The sequence below is a fragment of the Culex quinquefasciatus genome, chromosome 3 (genome assembly GCF_015732765.1).
Source record: "Culex quinquefasciatus strain JHB chromosome 3, VPISU_Cqui_1.0_pri_paternal, whole genome shotgun sequence".
Classification (NCBI taxonomy): Eukaryota; Metazoa; Arthropoda; class Insecta; order Diptera; family Culicidae; genus Culex; species Culex quinquefasciatus.
In genome coordinates this window covers 153,963,350-153,980,703 of record NC_051863.1, presented here as the reverse complement: position 1 = coordinate 153,980,703, position 17,354 = coordinate 153,963,350, and the positions used below count along the sequence as shown (strand labels likewise).

At 36.0% G+C, this 17,354-nt stretch overlaps 1 protein-coding gene across 1 annotated transcript; it reads left to right on the top strand.

Moving 5' to 3' along the window:
- Positions 1-131: 131 nt before the first annotated feature.
- On the top strand, positions 132-3,688 carry LOC6040205 (F-box only protein 33). Its single transcript, XM_038259272.1, has 9 exons — positions 132-280; positions 346-632; positions 806-961; positions 1,017-1,124; positions 1,179-1,290; positions 1,641-2,033; positions 2,088-2,165; positions 2,224-2,457; positions 2,521-3,688. The coding sequence occupies exons 2-9, from the start codon at positions 499-501 to the stop codon at positions 2,659-2,661; spliced, it is 1,356 nt and encodes a 451-aa protein (XP_038115200.1). The 5' UTR covers positions 132-280; positions 346-498; the 3' UTR covers positions 2,662-3,688.
- The last annotated feature ends 13,666 nt before the right edge of the window (positions 3,689-17,354 follow it).

Here is a 17,354-nt window from a genome sequence, read left to right as displayed (position 1 = left end):
AGACCTCTTACCAAATTAGGGGAAGCTGGCACTCTGCGAACCTTCAAAACAATCAAAGCCACCTTCAGTCGGCCCACGGGGAATGCAACGAAACTGGAACTGTCAGTTGCGTGCAGCGCAGAAAGAAAAAGAAACGAAACAAACTTTTCACAACAATGACAGGCAAGGAGTAACAAAAACAAAAAGGAAATTTTCACAGATCATCGACAGAAACGCAAATTAATCTAAAATTAACGCTTTTATGCAACGTTTCGACCGCTTTCCCTAACCGTGGCCACAGGTTGATCCCGGAATCGGTGACGAATGTGAATCCGGATCCTAAAAGTGTTTGTGGCTTTGTTTCAGGCTGAAAAAGCGAATTTAAAAGGCAAGCATTAGAAAAAAAGAAAGTTCATCAGCCCCCCCAACAAAGAGTGCAAGGTAGTGTGAAAGAAAAAAAAAACAGCTGAAAGAACAGGTACTTTTTGCACAATTCTTATTGGAGACGACGTGCGAGGGATGAGCAAGGGTTCCAACTGGGGCGAACTGCCGGCCCTCGTCCTCACGAACCTGTTCCAGTATCTGGACTATCACGACCGCCTGCAGGCCTCGGCCGTTTGCTGGCACTGGCGCTCCGTTATCTTCCAGCCAAGGTGAGGAAGGTTATTGCGTTGAAGGCGTTGCGTAGTCCCACCTCTTTCTTGCGCTCGACATTGCGATTCGCAAATTGTGCAAGCTCCTTCGACGTTCACATTCAAGCGATGGCGTGCCACTTACTTGAGGAATGTGTGATTGAATGCAATCTAATAACATATTTTCCTATTAGATTCTTCAAAGGAATTCACTTCGATGTGGCTCGGGAGAACAACAAAAAGAACAGCTTCTTTCTACAGTCGCTGGCGCACATTATCAGCGCCGCCAAGATTTCGTTCGATTCGTGCAACCTGTACGATGTAGAGCTGGCCACGGAAATCCTTTACAAGTATGACTAATACTTTGAAGATCTTGTAAAAATTGACTGATTTTCGATTTTGCAGGCTCAGCAAAAGCTCCTGTCTCTCTAGCTTGTCGCTTCAGCCGAAATATGCCACCCTGGTCACTCCGGGAAGGTTCTACTCCGAGGAAGAATGGAACTATATCTACAAGTTAGAAATCTACCGTTTCTTGTGTCATCTACTTCTAACACGCTTATTTTGCAGACTTTTCGTTGAGCCCATCAAAGCGCTGCTCGGCCGGCCGAACCCACCCCTCAAGGAGCTCGATCTGGGATGTTCGGAAATCTTGACGCTTCATGCCGCTGACTTTTTGAACGTAAGTTTTGGGTAAAACTGATTGAAAACAATTTTACTCTCTTTTCAAAATTTGACTAAAGTGGCGCGAAATTGAGTGGTGCAAGTTTTGCGTGTAGCTGTCACTTTCGTGTAACGAAAGTTTGACAGCATCGCAGTATGCTGTGTTCAGAAAACGTCAACGTTGGTTCGGTCCAAAATTGGAACAATTTTAATATACGCTAGTGGAGCAGAATGCGCTGCTTGATGGTGGCACCAAGCTCGACATATCCACTCGGATCAAGAAATTCAGAGTTGCTTTCGCAAATCAAACTGTCGCACCTTCAAAATTTCCTAACCAATGCTCATAAAATTCACATTGACTCCCCGCAGAGCTGCCCCCGGCCCCAGTTCCTGCAGCGGCTGGGGTTCGCCTCGGTAAAGCAGGACCCCAGCCATTACGCGCTCAGTGCCATTGAGCCGACCCTGTTCGAGAAGTGCCAGGCGCTGCAGCAGCTCTCGCTCGACTACGACACCATGTGCGACGAGTTTCTGCAGACGCTGCAGCTGTTGCCCCTGCGTCGCCTCACCATCCACGTGCACGGCCTGGACGAGGAACATCCGGGCATATCGGAGGGGGCGTGGGCCACGTTCTGCGCGAAGAACCCGCAGACCGAGCTGCATCTGACGCTGGTGTGCGCGTACGAAGCGGTGGACATCCTGCACAGTCACATCCTGCGCCCGTCGATGCCGCTGTCCCACCTGAAGGTGCTGTTCTGTGAGAGGGTGAGCATTTTTGACGCTAATTACGGACTAGGTTTAATAGAGTTTATTTTCAAGATCAACTGCGACGCCTTGGAGTATCTTTCACGCTACTACAAGGAAACCCTGAAGAGTATGATCTGGGTTGATTCAATGGTATGTTGAATAACCTCAGAAACAATAAGTTCCAACTAATCGCATCTTCTTCGCGCAGCGCATCCAGGAGTACCGCAACATTATGGAGCTCGTCCTCCGCACCGAGCAGGACCCGCTGGTTATGATGGCGTGGCGCTGCAAGAAGCTCGAGGAGATCGTCATCCACGGTTACGTGCTGGATCCGCACAACCTCGTTGGGATTTCCCGACTGCGTGGTAGGGATCTTAAGGTCCTCGAGGTGTCCCGAATCGACCTATCGATGCCGTCGGTCATGATGACGCCCTTCATCGAGGTGAGCTACACTAAAATTCTGCATCTAAAGTCGTTCTAACTTATGAACAAATTCCGCCAACAGGAAATCAGCACCCAGCTGGGACAAAAGTGGGCACCGCTGGATCCGAAAACACTACCAGCGGCACTCGGCTTCTATCCGGTGTCGGACGACGTCCGCGATCAGTACATTTTGCGCTACATTCGCAACGGTAGCTCAACCTAGACGGCCACAGTGAAGCTGAACGCAAGGTAGGTTAATCCCAACGAAGCAAAGTGATCCTCGATCGATCGGCGCCGGCAGTTAGCTTGAAGCACGACGCAGTTGAAGATCTGGATGGGCATACACGTGGTAGTAAAAGTATCGTACATTATAGTAGAAAGAAAATTGTGGGAAGAGAATTCTACAAAAGTTACACTTTTAAATCTTCATCGTATTTCGTAAGGAAACGCAAGGAAGCGTCCTATAGCTCGGTAAGGTGCGCATTCCTCCCCACAACAACAGCTTAACCCGTTGCGCGCGAAAGTCAATTTAGTGTGTGTGGAAATATCGGAATGCTTTCACTTCCAGGCAACAAAGTGCACAAACGCAAAGTTAGAGCGCCGCAGCTTGAAGCAAGAGCGAAACATTATTACCTTTAGAAAAACACGAAACAAAACGAAAAACACCGAGGCAAACCCTACTCTAGATAAATTTGGTTTAGAATGAAGTGAGATTTGTTAGAGGAAAGAAATTACATTAAATTGTGCAATCGAGATTGGGGATGGAGTAGGAAAAAGAAAAGAAAAACGACTCTTTTGAGAGAAAACACACAAACCGATGTACAGAGCAAACAACAACAACAACAGATCTGTGATTTATTTTTGCGGTTAGAATATTTATTTTTCATATATTTTCGAATTTATTATATTGATTGTGCTGTATACATGAAACAACTGAAATTATATAGTGTTATATATTTTGTTTTCTTCAAAAATATTTATTCAAAAATTAGGTTAGCAATCATATTGACAAAAAGTGTGCTTGGGCATGGCTCAAAACCCTAAAGGTTGTGTTCTATTGCGGGAAACCGTGTTTTGAAACATGTAAAATTTCAGTTTCGAAAGATAACGTGCGTGTGTTATCCCATTCCGCTATGTGACTACAGTAATGACCGATTCTTAGCATTTGTTTACCAAGCAGTCATTTTTTCTAGTTGAACTTTGGATGGTTCTGATAATTTTCCATGTTTTCCTACTATTTGAACCACACACACGGAATTTTATAGTAAAATGACTCTTTTATAAGCCCTCTTATTGACAAAAGCAGATTCGGTTGTTATAAAACTATACAGGACATTTAAAAAGGGGGTATATGGAAGCGTTGTCCCGTCACGAAAAATGACAATTGTTTAATTTGCAATAGTTCGTGAAATCGGATTTGCATCATATTTTGCATTCTCTTTGTACTCAAAAACCCCTTTAAAATGCTTATTAGAAATCGAAAATTGGTCTAAGGGAACCACAGTTACGACTGACGCAAGTTTGCGTTGTCCCGTCACGCCAATTTTTTGGTCAAGGCACGAATTAAAAAAAGTCCTTCTTTTTACGTGTCTAGAAGCAAATCGTGTAACAGGCCAGTTTTTGATCGATCTAGACAAAATCGACCCTCCTGAATACAAATTTGCTAATTGATTTTCCTGAGTCTCAAAAAGGAAGCGAAATATTCAAGATGGCGGCTGAATGGAAAAAAAACACCATAAAAGGATTTTAAAGTTTGGAGTCGCTGAGTCGAATATGAGCTCCAAAGTACTCCAAAGTACTCAGGGAATGTGCAATCCAAGATGGCGAACCTAGCATATTGGAAATTTTTATACAGAAATGTAACAGGAAGTCAACAGGTCAAATTTAATCAATTTGGGGATGCTGAACTCGAATATAATCCTTAGAATATTCTATAGTCCTTAGAACAGTCTATGCGGCATAATGCCAAATACGGCCAAAAATTAATAAATAGGTACTCATGGAATGCAATTCAATTTTCTAGCTTCGCCATATTGGCCGCCATCTTGGATTTCACATTCCTTGAGTATTTTGGAATATTCTAGGGCTCATATTCGAGTTCGCAACCCTTTGTCCCTGCTCATTGCCGGTAACATTTCTTTATAAAATATCGAATATTCAAGCACCGCCATATTGGCCGCCATCTTGGATTGCACATTCCCTGAATACATTGGAGTACTCTAGGAGTCATATTCGAGCTCAGCGATCCTAAATTAGTTGAAGTTGACTAGTCAGTAGAGATTTTCACAATTGCTTCATTTCGTGACGGGACAACGCGAGCAAAATCCTCTTTTGCAAAATATCTGCGTTGTCCCGTCACGAAAAGAAGTACCTGTCAAATCAACAAAATTTGACGAAATTGGGTGATCCAGAAAGCAAAATCTTCGTTTTTCATTTTAGAAACACCTGTAGAAAAAGGTTATTCCAGAAACTTACTAGGAGAGCAGAGATCTCCACTTTTGTGTGTAAAAATCAAAGTGATCTAATTGTACGATGTTGTCCCGTCACGCTACATATGTATCCCACTTGACTCAAACTTTGTGTTTTTAAATGTTTGCTGGAATGAATCTTATTGGAAATTTAATGCTTTCCAAATTTGTATAAATATTGGTACCTTTTCCCACAGATTTTAAAGTTATCAGCAAAAAACTGAAAACATGCGTACAAACGTTGTCCCGTCACGAAAGAATCGGTCTAATGATGTTCCCCAATTCAATATCGGTAGGCCGGCTACGAAATTATGGAAAAGGCTGTTCTTTGCTAAGTTGAGGTGGATCCAAAAACAGATTTTTTTTCAACCATTTATGTGCAAGAGAGTTCAAATCAGTTGAAATAAATCATTTTTAGAACCACCCTAACCTGACTGAATCTGAACTCAATTTTGGGGTCCAATTGATTTACAAGTTTAAAAAAACAGAATTCCGAAAATTTTTCTAAATGCTCAAATTTTCTTATTTTGCAAAAGTTTAATTCACTAGAATTTCGTAATTTTTCGTTTTCGAAAAAATAGGTACATGGAAGAAATGCAAAATATTATAACTCACATTTTTGAAAATATTCAGAGTTTTCGCAAAACTACGTATTTTCCGAAAATACTCAAAATTACAGTTTTTTATAGTATGGGTTTCAAATGATCGGGATTTTTTCATACATTTTGAAAGTTATAAGTTAGTTATAACATTCAAAATGTATGAAAAAATCCCGATCATTTAATACCCATGTTGTAAAAAACTTAAATTTTGAGTAATCATGAAAAAACGTAGCTTTGTAAAAATAGTGCAATTTTTTAAATTACTTGAAATTTTCACAAAACTACTTTTTTACAAAAAAAAAAATGCTAGAAATGTCAGGGTTTTACGAACAAAAATCCAATAATACAAATATGAACGGATTTTTGAGGTTTTTTTTCAAAAGTCCGTAGTTCTGTGAAAATTCTTATAATTTTCAAAAAAAAAAAATCTTTAGAAATGTATGAAAATTTTTCATCTTTTTTTCAATTCAATCATTTTATATCCATTTAAAAAAAAGGAAAATTTCAATGTCATCCATATAGCCAAAATCCCATAAGTTCCCTCAGTTATGCAACCGTGGCATCACTGTAGTAGTTTATGCAACAAGTTGCAAAAAGAAGAAAGACTCCAAGTTTTGCAACGAGTCGCTTTCAACCAATTTTACAATTCTGAAAAATGCATTTCGAATGGAATTTTACGTAAAATTTCAAGGTTTTAAGTAAATCCACGGTGCAAACAAAAAAATAATGAAACATTTTACTATTTGATTTCGAAACTGGAAACATCAACTTTTCAGCACCCATTCCAGTACAGAGAAGTAGAACTTTTCAGCACAGGTATAATTTTTTCAATCAGTTTTTTTTGGTAGAGAAAAGTAGGCCATTTCATCGCTCGAGAAAAATAATTTTTAGATGCAAGATTAAATTTGCAATCGAAAATCAAACCGTTTTTAGTTATTTTTTTTTGCTGGGTGAAAAATGAGTTTTCCTCAGTGTCATCTAATCTGCTTAAATTTATCAACTCGTGATTCTCGAAAACGAAAAATGATATTTTTTGATACTTTCTGCTTTCTTTAATAAAAATAAATTCAAAAATTTAAAATCATGCGCAGTATATAAAAGGCTCAAAATAAATTATTTGGCCCTGTAAAATTTTTACTCTTTATTCATGTTGAGCTAAAGAATGTTGGCTAATTAGATGAAACAGAGAAAAACAAATTTCTCACAAAATTTAGAGAGGTCGGTTTACTAATTAAACAATTTTCTCAGCTTTCAAAAACCTTTAATGCAGGGTTGTTGCAAAGAGACTCTTTCTACAGAAAAAAACACTTAACTTTATCGACTTATAATGATTTATTAACCCCAACTTCCCCTACATGGCCTCAACCTTCGCCTTTAGCGTCCTCTTCTTCTCTCGGTCACAAAGCACTTCTTTAGCAGTTCAATCTTCTTTTCCTCCTCCTGGGCACGACCAACAACCAACACTACATTACTCGTTCTTCTGCAGCAAACCTGCGCCACGGCCTCCGGTCCAGAACCGGCCACCGCGCGCCTTCGATACGCGGCCTCCCGCCGCACGCGTTCCGCCGGCCAGAGTCGTTCCGCTGTACCGCTTCTGCTGGAATTCGTCGGCGCCCGGGCTGCCGTCGTCCGCCGGGATGTGTCCGATCCGAGTCGTGGCAGTAGTTGGCCACCGGCGAGATCCGGATACGTTCGCGCACGCCGCGGAAGTTCGTTTGTTCGGTTCGAGGGCTTCACGTGACTTTGACGTGTAATGATCGCGGACAACCGCGAAAGTGCGATCCGTTCGCTTGCTTGGATCGCCGGGAACCGGGGGGATGGCAACCCTATAGAGATATCTACGTGCGCATGTATTGCGCATACGTACACGAAAAAGATTGAGGTTAAATTTTGCACCAGCCGGCAAAACAAATGGTGTGCTAGTGTGCGTGACATCGGCCTTAGATTACTCTATTCCGACCAAAGCAAACTGACAACAGTCGACATTAGCACGGTTGTCAAATGAGAGCCCACAACAAAAGCACTAGCTGTCAAATGGTAGCCCATAACAAATCATTGGAACTGAGCAACCCCGAAGCGTTGAGAGATGTGGAACCCTCCGATCCGTAGAAACGCTCTCCTCTCCCCAACTTGTTCGCTCTCTCGCTCTTTTGCAGCCGAAGTTCTTGCCGGAAGTCGGTTGCTGGTATTGGTGAGGTCGTGTTGGCGTGCAGAAGATGCACGTTTATGGAGATATGCTTGTTATTTATCGTTATTTTAATAATGTTCAAGTGCGTACAAAAATGTTTTACTCCAAATAAGCTCAAATTACAGCAAAATTTTCCTAACGTTACAGGGTGCTTTTCCAGAAGTCAAAAAATGACCTTGAAAATTTTTGTTACTTGAAAACGATGCCCTTTATCAACAATAAAAAAGGTAAAGTTATTTTCGATTGAAAGTTTGATTTTGCTTTTAAAAATGACCTTTATTTTTTTTGGCAATGGCTCCGATGTTTCAAAAAATCAATCGTAAAAGATGCTCTTTTTATTGCGCGTCCTAAGAAATAATCAGTTTTTGTGATTATCTTGAAGGGGTCTCTAAGATAAGAGCGCAAGCATTTTTCCAATCCATCGCAGTAACCGTTTTGATTTCCGCTTTTCATTGCTGTCAGTTCAACTCAACTTTTTATGTTAATTTGTTTTCAAACTGAACGCGTTTCTTTTAGAAAAAATAAAAATTGCTATGAATCTTAAATTGGTCTGCTTCTTTCATTTGCAAGGTGTCCACGCCGAGACACCTCTTCGCAGCCCAATCTACACAGGGGAAAGGGCCAGTGGAATGTATTAAATAGACTACTTCCGGATGGTGGATAACAATCATGTCGAGCGGACGGATTCACGATCTCTTGCCATGAGGCGATTTATTAGCTGAGAGCTGGTTACAGGGTTCGATCGGGGTTTTATACGCCAGGGGCATCTATCGCAAACAATGGGGATTGGTACTAACAAAAGCGCAATAGGTAAGATCAGCTTGGGGCAGTGTACAAATGTCAAGTCTCAAAGCAAAGTGCCCAACCGAGCACAAAATGGGGTCCTTCAGGCTCACAATTAATTTTCAGCCCCAACATACCGGCCACCAATGGAATCCCGATTTCATTTAAATTTAATCTAAACTTGTTAACATCTCACACTTCTTATAAACTAGTTTTATTCTTTGTCTTGGGAGGTCGTCGAATAGCTGGGCGACTCGTCTAATTCGGGTTTGTTCGCTGGTGAGAGGTTGTTAATGGATATCAGGCACTCTTTCACATCTGACCGGTCGTAGAAAGCGCCCGACGGAACCTTGACGCGCACGACCCGCACCAGTCCGTCCGACTGGACGGTGATACGGCACATGCTCTATCGGAGAGGGGGAGGAAGAGAGGATTATCTTGTTTCAGGAGGACCAGCTTGTCGACCAGAAGGTTCGGCTGCCGGTACAGATCATTGATGTGCTAGAGCTGGTGAAGGTCAAGTTAAGATTATCCGTTGCCCACAGTTTGCAGCACTACTTGGACTTCCATTGAATTGCTTGCCTCAGCGAAAGCCGGTTAGTAGAGACACCGAAGAGGTCTGGCTCGGCGAACTATTGGAGAGCGGTGCTGACCAAGAATTTTTCGGGAGTGATTTGCGTCACGTCGCCTCCAGAGTTGTCCTCGGTGTCATTTCCGACTACTTCTAAGCTGACCGCGAAGGCTGCAGAACCACTGCGTCCGGTGTCGAACCCAGACAACCGCAGGCAGAACCAAAAAGCCAACGCCAGCCAGCCAACAAGCCCCCACGATTTTCTCAGATTGTCACTTTATGTAAACAATTTAGGTTTGCCTAAGCCTACTCTCCCTTGCCTTCGTTAGGTTTTTTCGTTGCGGCGATATCTTTCTGCGGCGATTATTTGGAGCGCAGGATTCTAATTTTTCTCGAAAGTATTAATAATCAACTCAACTTTTATTTTAAGTAGACAGGTCTTGAAAGCGAGGAATTTTTCCATTTTTTCTTAACCTACAAATTTGCCAAAGACACCAAATCGATCAGAAAATTCTTTCTCAGGCTACAGATTTTCAAATGTTCACATGGCCATTTTGTACAACAAAAAATACAAAATTGAAAAACTAAAAAAAAAAAAAAAGAAAGAGGAGAAAAAACAGAAAATAAGAAAGAAATGCTCATATTACAAATTATGGAATTATTAGTATTTTCAACAAAAGAGGTACTTTGTGGGAATTTAAGTATTTAACACATTTCGCTACGCTTTGTATCGCTGTTGCAAATTACAAGTTTTTAAGTATGCTCATCAATTTATCAGGTTTTGTGAACATTTTACACAAAAAACGCTGGTGGTAGTGAAAATCAATAACATATAAAAATTGCATCGACACCAACAGTGCAAATTTAAAAAAAAATGAGTATTTCCACAGAAATAAGACATTTTGTAAAAAAAAAGACGAGCAGCCCTTGCGTTGGGTAGTTTTTTTTTACATTTTTTAAGGTTGGGGTTTCTATGATAAATGGTTTAAACCGTGAACCATGCACCAAGCACACTAATTCCATTACAAAATCATCCGAATGAGTTACTGAGTTATATTTTCCGTTGAAAATTGTGGTGATAAATTGTAGATCACGCACGGTTTGTTAAGAGCGAAAGGTGATTAAGGTATTAAAGACGAAGACTACAAAAGCTCTACTGTTGCTCTAAATTAGCAGACAATTGAAGCAAGGTTCAAGAGTAATAGACACAAAATATATTCATCTGCATGCAACCCAATCGGTATTTTATATATTGTATCTCTAGAAGTGATTATAAGCACTAGACAAACAGGAAAAAAAGAGAAGGAGGAATGATTTGTGTACTGTGTACCTTAACGGAAAAAAAGATTATTTAAAAAAAAACAAACTGTAAGCAAAATCAAATCGAATGCAAGAATAATATCTTTAAACATATTTTTATACACTTATAATATGACTTATCCCGAAACTGAAGATTGAATTTACGTTATGTCTCAAACAAAACCGTTTCGTTATTTCCCCTAGTCAGCAAAGAGAGCAAGTCAAAACGCGGAGTGAACAATACACAAAAAAAAAAACACACAAAGTGAACTAGGAAAATGAAAAGTTTGCTAAGAGAACAACACACAAACACTAATCAGTTAAGGAAGTGCTAGCAAGGAACCGAAACACATCCTCAACGAGTAGAAAAAATTTAACACACAAAACAATAAAGCTAGAACGAAATTGTGGCACGCTAGCACGAAACAAAACAACATGGAACAAAACACACAGATAACAGAGAATTTCTTACCGTCGAAACCGTCCCTTCCGAACTCGGTCGAAACACTTTTTGATAGCAACAGAGCAAACTCAGAAGAAGAAAAAAAAACACACACAGAAGCGCCAGAAGGGAACAAACCAAAACAGAAATAAAAAAAAAACACTCACAAATGTAAACAAAGAAACAAATGCCATGAAGATCAAGCAACAGCGTGCCTAAGCGAAGCAAAACAAAAACAAGAATCAACAACAAATGTGTTACACAAAACTAAGTTAGAGAAAAAAAAAGAAGAATAAAAAAAAAGATGCAAGCAAAACGACAAAGAACATAACAACAATTCCTTAACGCAACAAATTAGAACTGTGATAATATCGAAATATGAAGATGATAACAACACATACAACAAGCAAACAAGCAAAACAAGTGAAACTAACTGATTATAACGGAGGAGGAAAAAAGCAAGAAAGAAACAAACAAACAAACAGATATCGAAACAAAAACAAAAGCGGATTTTTAGCGGGAAACCAACAAAAGTGTTACAGCAAATCCAGTCCACTGCGAGGATGAATCATATAGAATAAAGCAACAGAAAAAAAGATTAAAATTTTTCCGTTTTTGTGACGCAAACCGGCATGAACAGAAACCAACAAAAACACGGCATGATATTTATTTAAACTGAGCAGAAATGTAACATTCTTTTTATTCGGATATCTTATTTATTCTTCTATATATGGTTATGGAATTTGTAGACAAAGAGTGTGTTATGAATATTTAGATAAATGTATGTATTTGACGTATCAACAAAAGAAACCAAGTAAAAAAGTAGCAAAAAAAAAATGGAAAGAGAAGTTTACTTATTATAATCAAAACAAAATATTACACTAGCGTAAGCAGAGTGCATCTCAAATGCTACCGAATAGATGTTAGTGTTTCTAACTTAACCCTCAACACTAGTGGATTCCCCGTAGAATTCTGATTTTCGTTAACAACAACTCGAATTGGAGAGCGTACTCGTCAAAAGTGCAATATTTTTAAAGTGTGTTTAACTTTGTTTCGTCATTTGTTGACTCAAGAACATAATTCCGGTATGAAGTGGTTAAATTAATAACAAATATAGAATGGTTCAAAAGATCAATGCCAGAAAAGAGCAAATTTATAGAAGAAAAGTGCATAACGAAAACAAACGATGCCATTGTTATAGCTAGCGAAGCAATGATAAGAAAAGAATATGAAATATAAATAGTAGATGCACACAAAGTGTGAAATAGAAGGTGTGCTAACGTTTATCACATAAAAAGACAGGCGAAAGAGGTAAAGTGATGTTGAGGATCTTTGATAACTAGAAATGAATCTTGTTGAAAATGTTTTGAACATTGAACACTCTGATTACTCCAAGCGATTGAAATGTTGTGACCCTAAATTGATTTTATTTTAAATTTTGATTGAAATTCAGGAAAAATTATATTTAAAATTTCAAAACATTCTAAATTCTGAACTTTTGAAATTCTTAACTTCAAAACTGTTTAAATCCAAAACATCTTAAATTCTAACCTTCTTAAATTCAGAATTTATAAATTTCTCAAATTCTAAACTTCCTAAATTCCAAACTTCTTGAATTCAAAACTTCATAAATTCTAAACATCCTAAATTCTAAACTTCTTAAATTCTAAACTTCTATTATTCTTAAATTCTAAACATTCGAACTTCTTAATTTTTTTCCTTCTTAACTTCTAAACTTCTTAAATTCTAAATTTCTTAACTTCTTAAATTCTAAAACTTCTAAACTTCTTAAATTCTAAACTTTAAGTTTTTTTAAATTATAAACTTCTCAATATCTAAACTTCTTAAATTAAAACTGGTAAACCTTTTTTTTCCTTCTTAGCTTCTTGAATTCTAAATTTCTAAACTTCTTAAATTCTGAACTTCTAACCCTCGAAATGTCTTAAATTCGAAACTTTTTAATTTTTAAATTCTAAAGTTATTAACTTCTAAACTTGTTGAATTCTTAAGTTCTTAAATTCTAATCTTGTAACCTTCTAAATTTCTTAAATCATAAACTTATAAAAATATTTAACTTCTTCAATTCTAAACTTTTAAACTTGTTAAATTCTCAACTTTTCAACTTCTTAAATTATAAATTTCTAAACTTCTAAAATTTTAAACTTATAACTTTCTAAATTTCTTAATTTTAAACTTCCTAAATTTTAAACTTCTCAACGTTTAACTTTCTAAACTTTGAAAATTCCTAATTTATTAAATTCTAAGCTTCTAAACTTTTCAATTTCTTCAATTCTTAATTTATTAAATTCTAAACTTCTAAAATTCTTCAATTCTAGACTTCTTAAATTCTAAACATCTGATTACTCCAAGCGATTGAAATTTTGTGATCCTAAATTGGTTTTATCCTAAATTTTGATTGAAATTTAGGAAAAAATGTATTTTAAATTCCAAAACATTCTAAATTGTGATCCTAAACGACTGTATCCTGAATTTTGATTGAAATTTAGGAAAAAATATATTTAAAATTTCAAACATTCTTAATAATTTTGAATGTTTTGAAATTTTAAATATATATATATTTTTTTCTTCAAAAATTCTTGACTTCGAAACTTCTTAAATTATAACTTTCTAGACTTCTTAAATTCTGAATTTCTAAGCTTCTTAAATTCTAAACTTCTTAAAATCCAAACTTCTTAAATTCCGAACTTCTTAAAATCTAAACTTCTTAAATTCTTATCTTCTTAAATTCTAAACTTTAAGTTTCTCAAATCATAAACTTCTCAACTTCTAACCTTCTAGACTTCTTAAATAAATTCCAAACTTTTTTATTTTTTCCTTACTTCTAAACTTCTTAAGTTTTAAATATCTTAACTTCCTCAATTCTGAACTTCTGACCTTCTTAATTTCTTAAATTCTAATTTTTTAAAATTCCTAAATTCTAAACTTCTCAACTTAGAAACTTGTTAAATTCTTGATTTCTTAAATTCTAAACTTCTAAAATTCTAAACTTCTAATCTTATAAACTTCTTAAATTCTAAACTTCTTAAATCCTAAACTTCTATGAATACAAAGAGACGAGTTGTTCCTTTTAATTCCGCTACATATTTCTTAAATTCTAAAATTTTAAAATTTTAAATTCTAAACTTCACAAGTTAGAAACTTATGAAAATCTTGATTTCTTAAATTCTAAACTTCTTAAATTCTTAACTTCCAACCTTCATAATTTCTTAAATTCTAAACCTCCTAAATTCTAAACTTCTTGACTTCTTAAATTTTAAACTTCTCAACTTCTAACCTTCTAAGCTTCTTAAATTATAAACTTCAAATAAATTTAACTTTTTAAATTCTTTTCTTCTATCCTTTTATGCTTCTTAAATTCAAAATTTCTAAATTTCTTTAATTTTATACTTTTAACTTTCTAAATTTCTTAAATTCTTAACATCTCAACTTTTAATTTTCTAAACTTCTTAAATTCTTAATTTATTAAACTCTAAACTTCTTAAATTTTAAAATTCTTAAATTCTTAAATTCTAAACTTCTCAACTTCTAACCTTCTGAATTTTTTAAATTCTAAACGTTTTAACTTCTTAAATTCTAACCTTTTAAATTTCTTTAAAACTTTTAGACTTCTAAAATTCTTTCAGAATTATAAACCTGAAAATTTAAATGTTTAAAAATTCAGAAGGTTCAAAAAATCCAAAATATTCAAAAATCTATAATTTGAAATTCCTTCATTTGTAAAACATGTTTTTGTAATTCTTTCGTGAAACCACTTACTTTTCCTGTCATTCTTGATCGACGAAATAGCCTACTTTTCTGTACCAAAAATAACAGAATCGAATAGCAACACTTTTCAAAATAAATGCTGAAAAGTTCTACTTTTCAGCACTCAAATGGGTGCTGAAAAGTTGAACTTATCAGCACTTGTTTCGAAAAGTAACACTTTTCAACATTTTTTTTGATTTAAACGATTTGACATAAAATGTCACTCAGTGTGTGTTTTTTTGGAATTGCAAAAAAAGTTGTATGGAACTCGTTGCAAAACTTGATTTTTTCAGCACTCTTCGTATTTATCCAACTCGGTGACCCTCGTTGGATAAATGTGCGACTCGTGCTGAAAAAATCCTCTTTTTGCAACTTGTTGCATAAACTACTATTACCATATTATTTGTTTTTTGACGTTTGTCTTTTTTTAACGAAACTCAACAAGATTCATTTTTGGGAACAAGAGGCAACCTGTTCTCAATCAAATTGAAATGGTTACAAAAGGGTTGAAAAGTTTGAATGTTATTCAGCCAAAACAACCGAATTGGGAAAGATGCGTTACACAAAAGAAAAATAAACAACTCAAAACTGCAACCAACACGTGCAAATGATAACATCTGTGATATGCAAACAAAAAATCCAATACCCTACAACAACAAAGTAAATAATAGTAAATAAGCCGAAATGAACGAGTAAGAACAAAACAAACAACCAAAAGCCGCTCAAAAGGGAAGCGTCATTTTTTTTTTGTAGAAAAGACGCGAGCGATTTTCGTGATGAGCAACACAACTTGAAGAGCGCGTATAAAAAAAGTCAAGTGTGTTAGGAGAGGAATCGTGATGAAAATAGAAAAAAAGGGTAAAAACACAAACATATTCCATCGCCGAAGACTAGCACGCGTTAAACGTAAACAATGTGTAAACAACAAACAACCAATTACCAATGTAACAACAACAAATGGACTGCTTTAGGGTAACGTAACGATAGAAAGAGACGAAGAAGAAGGTGAATACAACAAACGTTCAGCAAAAAACATCAATAAATCGCACACGAGAAAAACAACAAACAAACAGAAGGCAAACACACAAAACAAAACAAAGAATGCCATGTGTTTTAGATGAACCACAAGTTGAACGAAGAAAACAAAGGAGCCTCGATGAAATCTGGCACGCGCCAATAAAGTTGTGAATTTGTTTCAGTGTGCAGCATTATTTAGTTTTGTTGATTTTTGATTTCTTTTATACTTGATACAATGACAGAAGAATAATTACAATGTAAGGAAAGTTAAGATGAGAAAAAAAATCACGCATAGGCATTTATCGGATCCACCTATGAGCATAATAATGAAAAGAATCACAAAAATCCCCGAAATATTATCTCCACTTGATGATGATAAAGCGTAGTAAAATTATAAAAGAATAATCACAAAAAAAAAAAAAACTTGCTGAAACTTACGTCTCTCGTTACACTTGAAACTGAATCGATTATATGCTATATAAAAAAATACACAACTGTGACAGGAAAAGAAAAGAAACTTATAAAGTAAAACCCATAAAGTGTAGATTTCGAGAGTTTGCTAAAAATCTCAGTAAATCCCGCAAAAAAGTATCCCCCTTTGGGCGTTTCTCAATTTATTTAGACAACGAAAAGAAAGCCCGGCTCGATTTTAGGTAATTTTTCACTTTTTTATTCTTCATTTTATTTCGCTTTTTATAATTTATCTCTGTTTTTTTTTCCTTCTTTTTCTCAGTGTATATAAATTAAAATAAATACATTCTTTCATATATAATAACACATGTAATCAACTTTCTTTGCGCGATTTTCTCTCTTTTCTTGCTTGTTTTTTTCTGAATTCCGCATCCCCTCGTTCGGCCTCTGCGCGATCTTGGCTCTCTTTAACGGGTAATTTTTTTCTCTCTCTCTTCTCTTCTTGAAAAAGAGACAACAAACAAAAATAAATGTTTAGAACTCGTCGATTTTTTTTTCTCGCTTTCTCTCTCCGTCTCGCATGCAATTTTCTGTGTTTTTGACAAAGATATTTTTAACGGGCTGAGAATTTAGATTTTTTCCTGGGAGGTCTATATTTTATTGAAAAAAGTCTGTTTATGCTTTTTTTGAAATTTTTGGTTTAAATTTGAATTTCTATGCTCTATTTACTACGATCATGTGACAAAACAGCCAACATAAAAAAAAAACAAAAATATTTTTTCCGAGTAACTCGCAAGGCTATGTTTAGCGCAGTAGGCTTTGCTATACGTTTCATCCGTTTCAACTCAGAAGACTGCACTCTGATTAGAGGTGGGCAAAACCGCTCTTTTTTAGGAGCCGCTCATTTTCGTTCGCTCATCAAAAAGAGCCGCTCTTTTGAACAGCTCTTTCGCTCTTTTTTTTTTAAAAAAAAGCATAGGTCTGGTGCGGTCTCTATGTTATTATTTTGAGAAAAAAAATGTTGATTTTAGTAATATTTTAGTAATAAGTTGATTTTAATTAATATTTTGGAAGTTAAGAAATTTGAAATGCTCAAATTGTATTTGGCTAATACTTTAATGTACGATCAGTTGTACAGTGAAAAGTTTTTTTCATTTTGTTTAGAAAATCATTTACTTTTGAAATTTCAAAAAAAGTAAGAAACTGAAAAAATGTGTTTTAAATCTATTAAGTGGCATTCAAATATCAAATATCATCAATGCTATTGAAAGTCTTTCAAAATATATTGATGAGAAAGTTGCTATAGACACCCTAATGAAATATTAAGATTCGGCTCTGAAAATGTTGGGAAATAGCCCCTTTTAACCTGC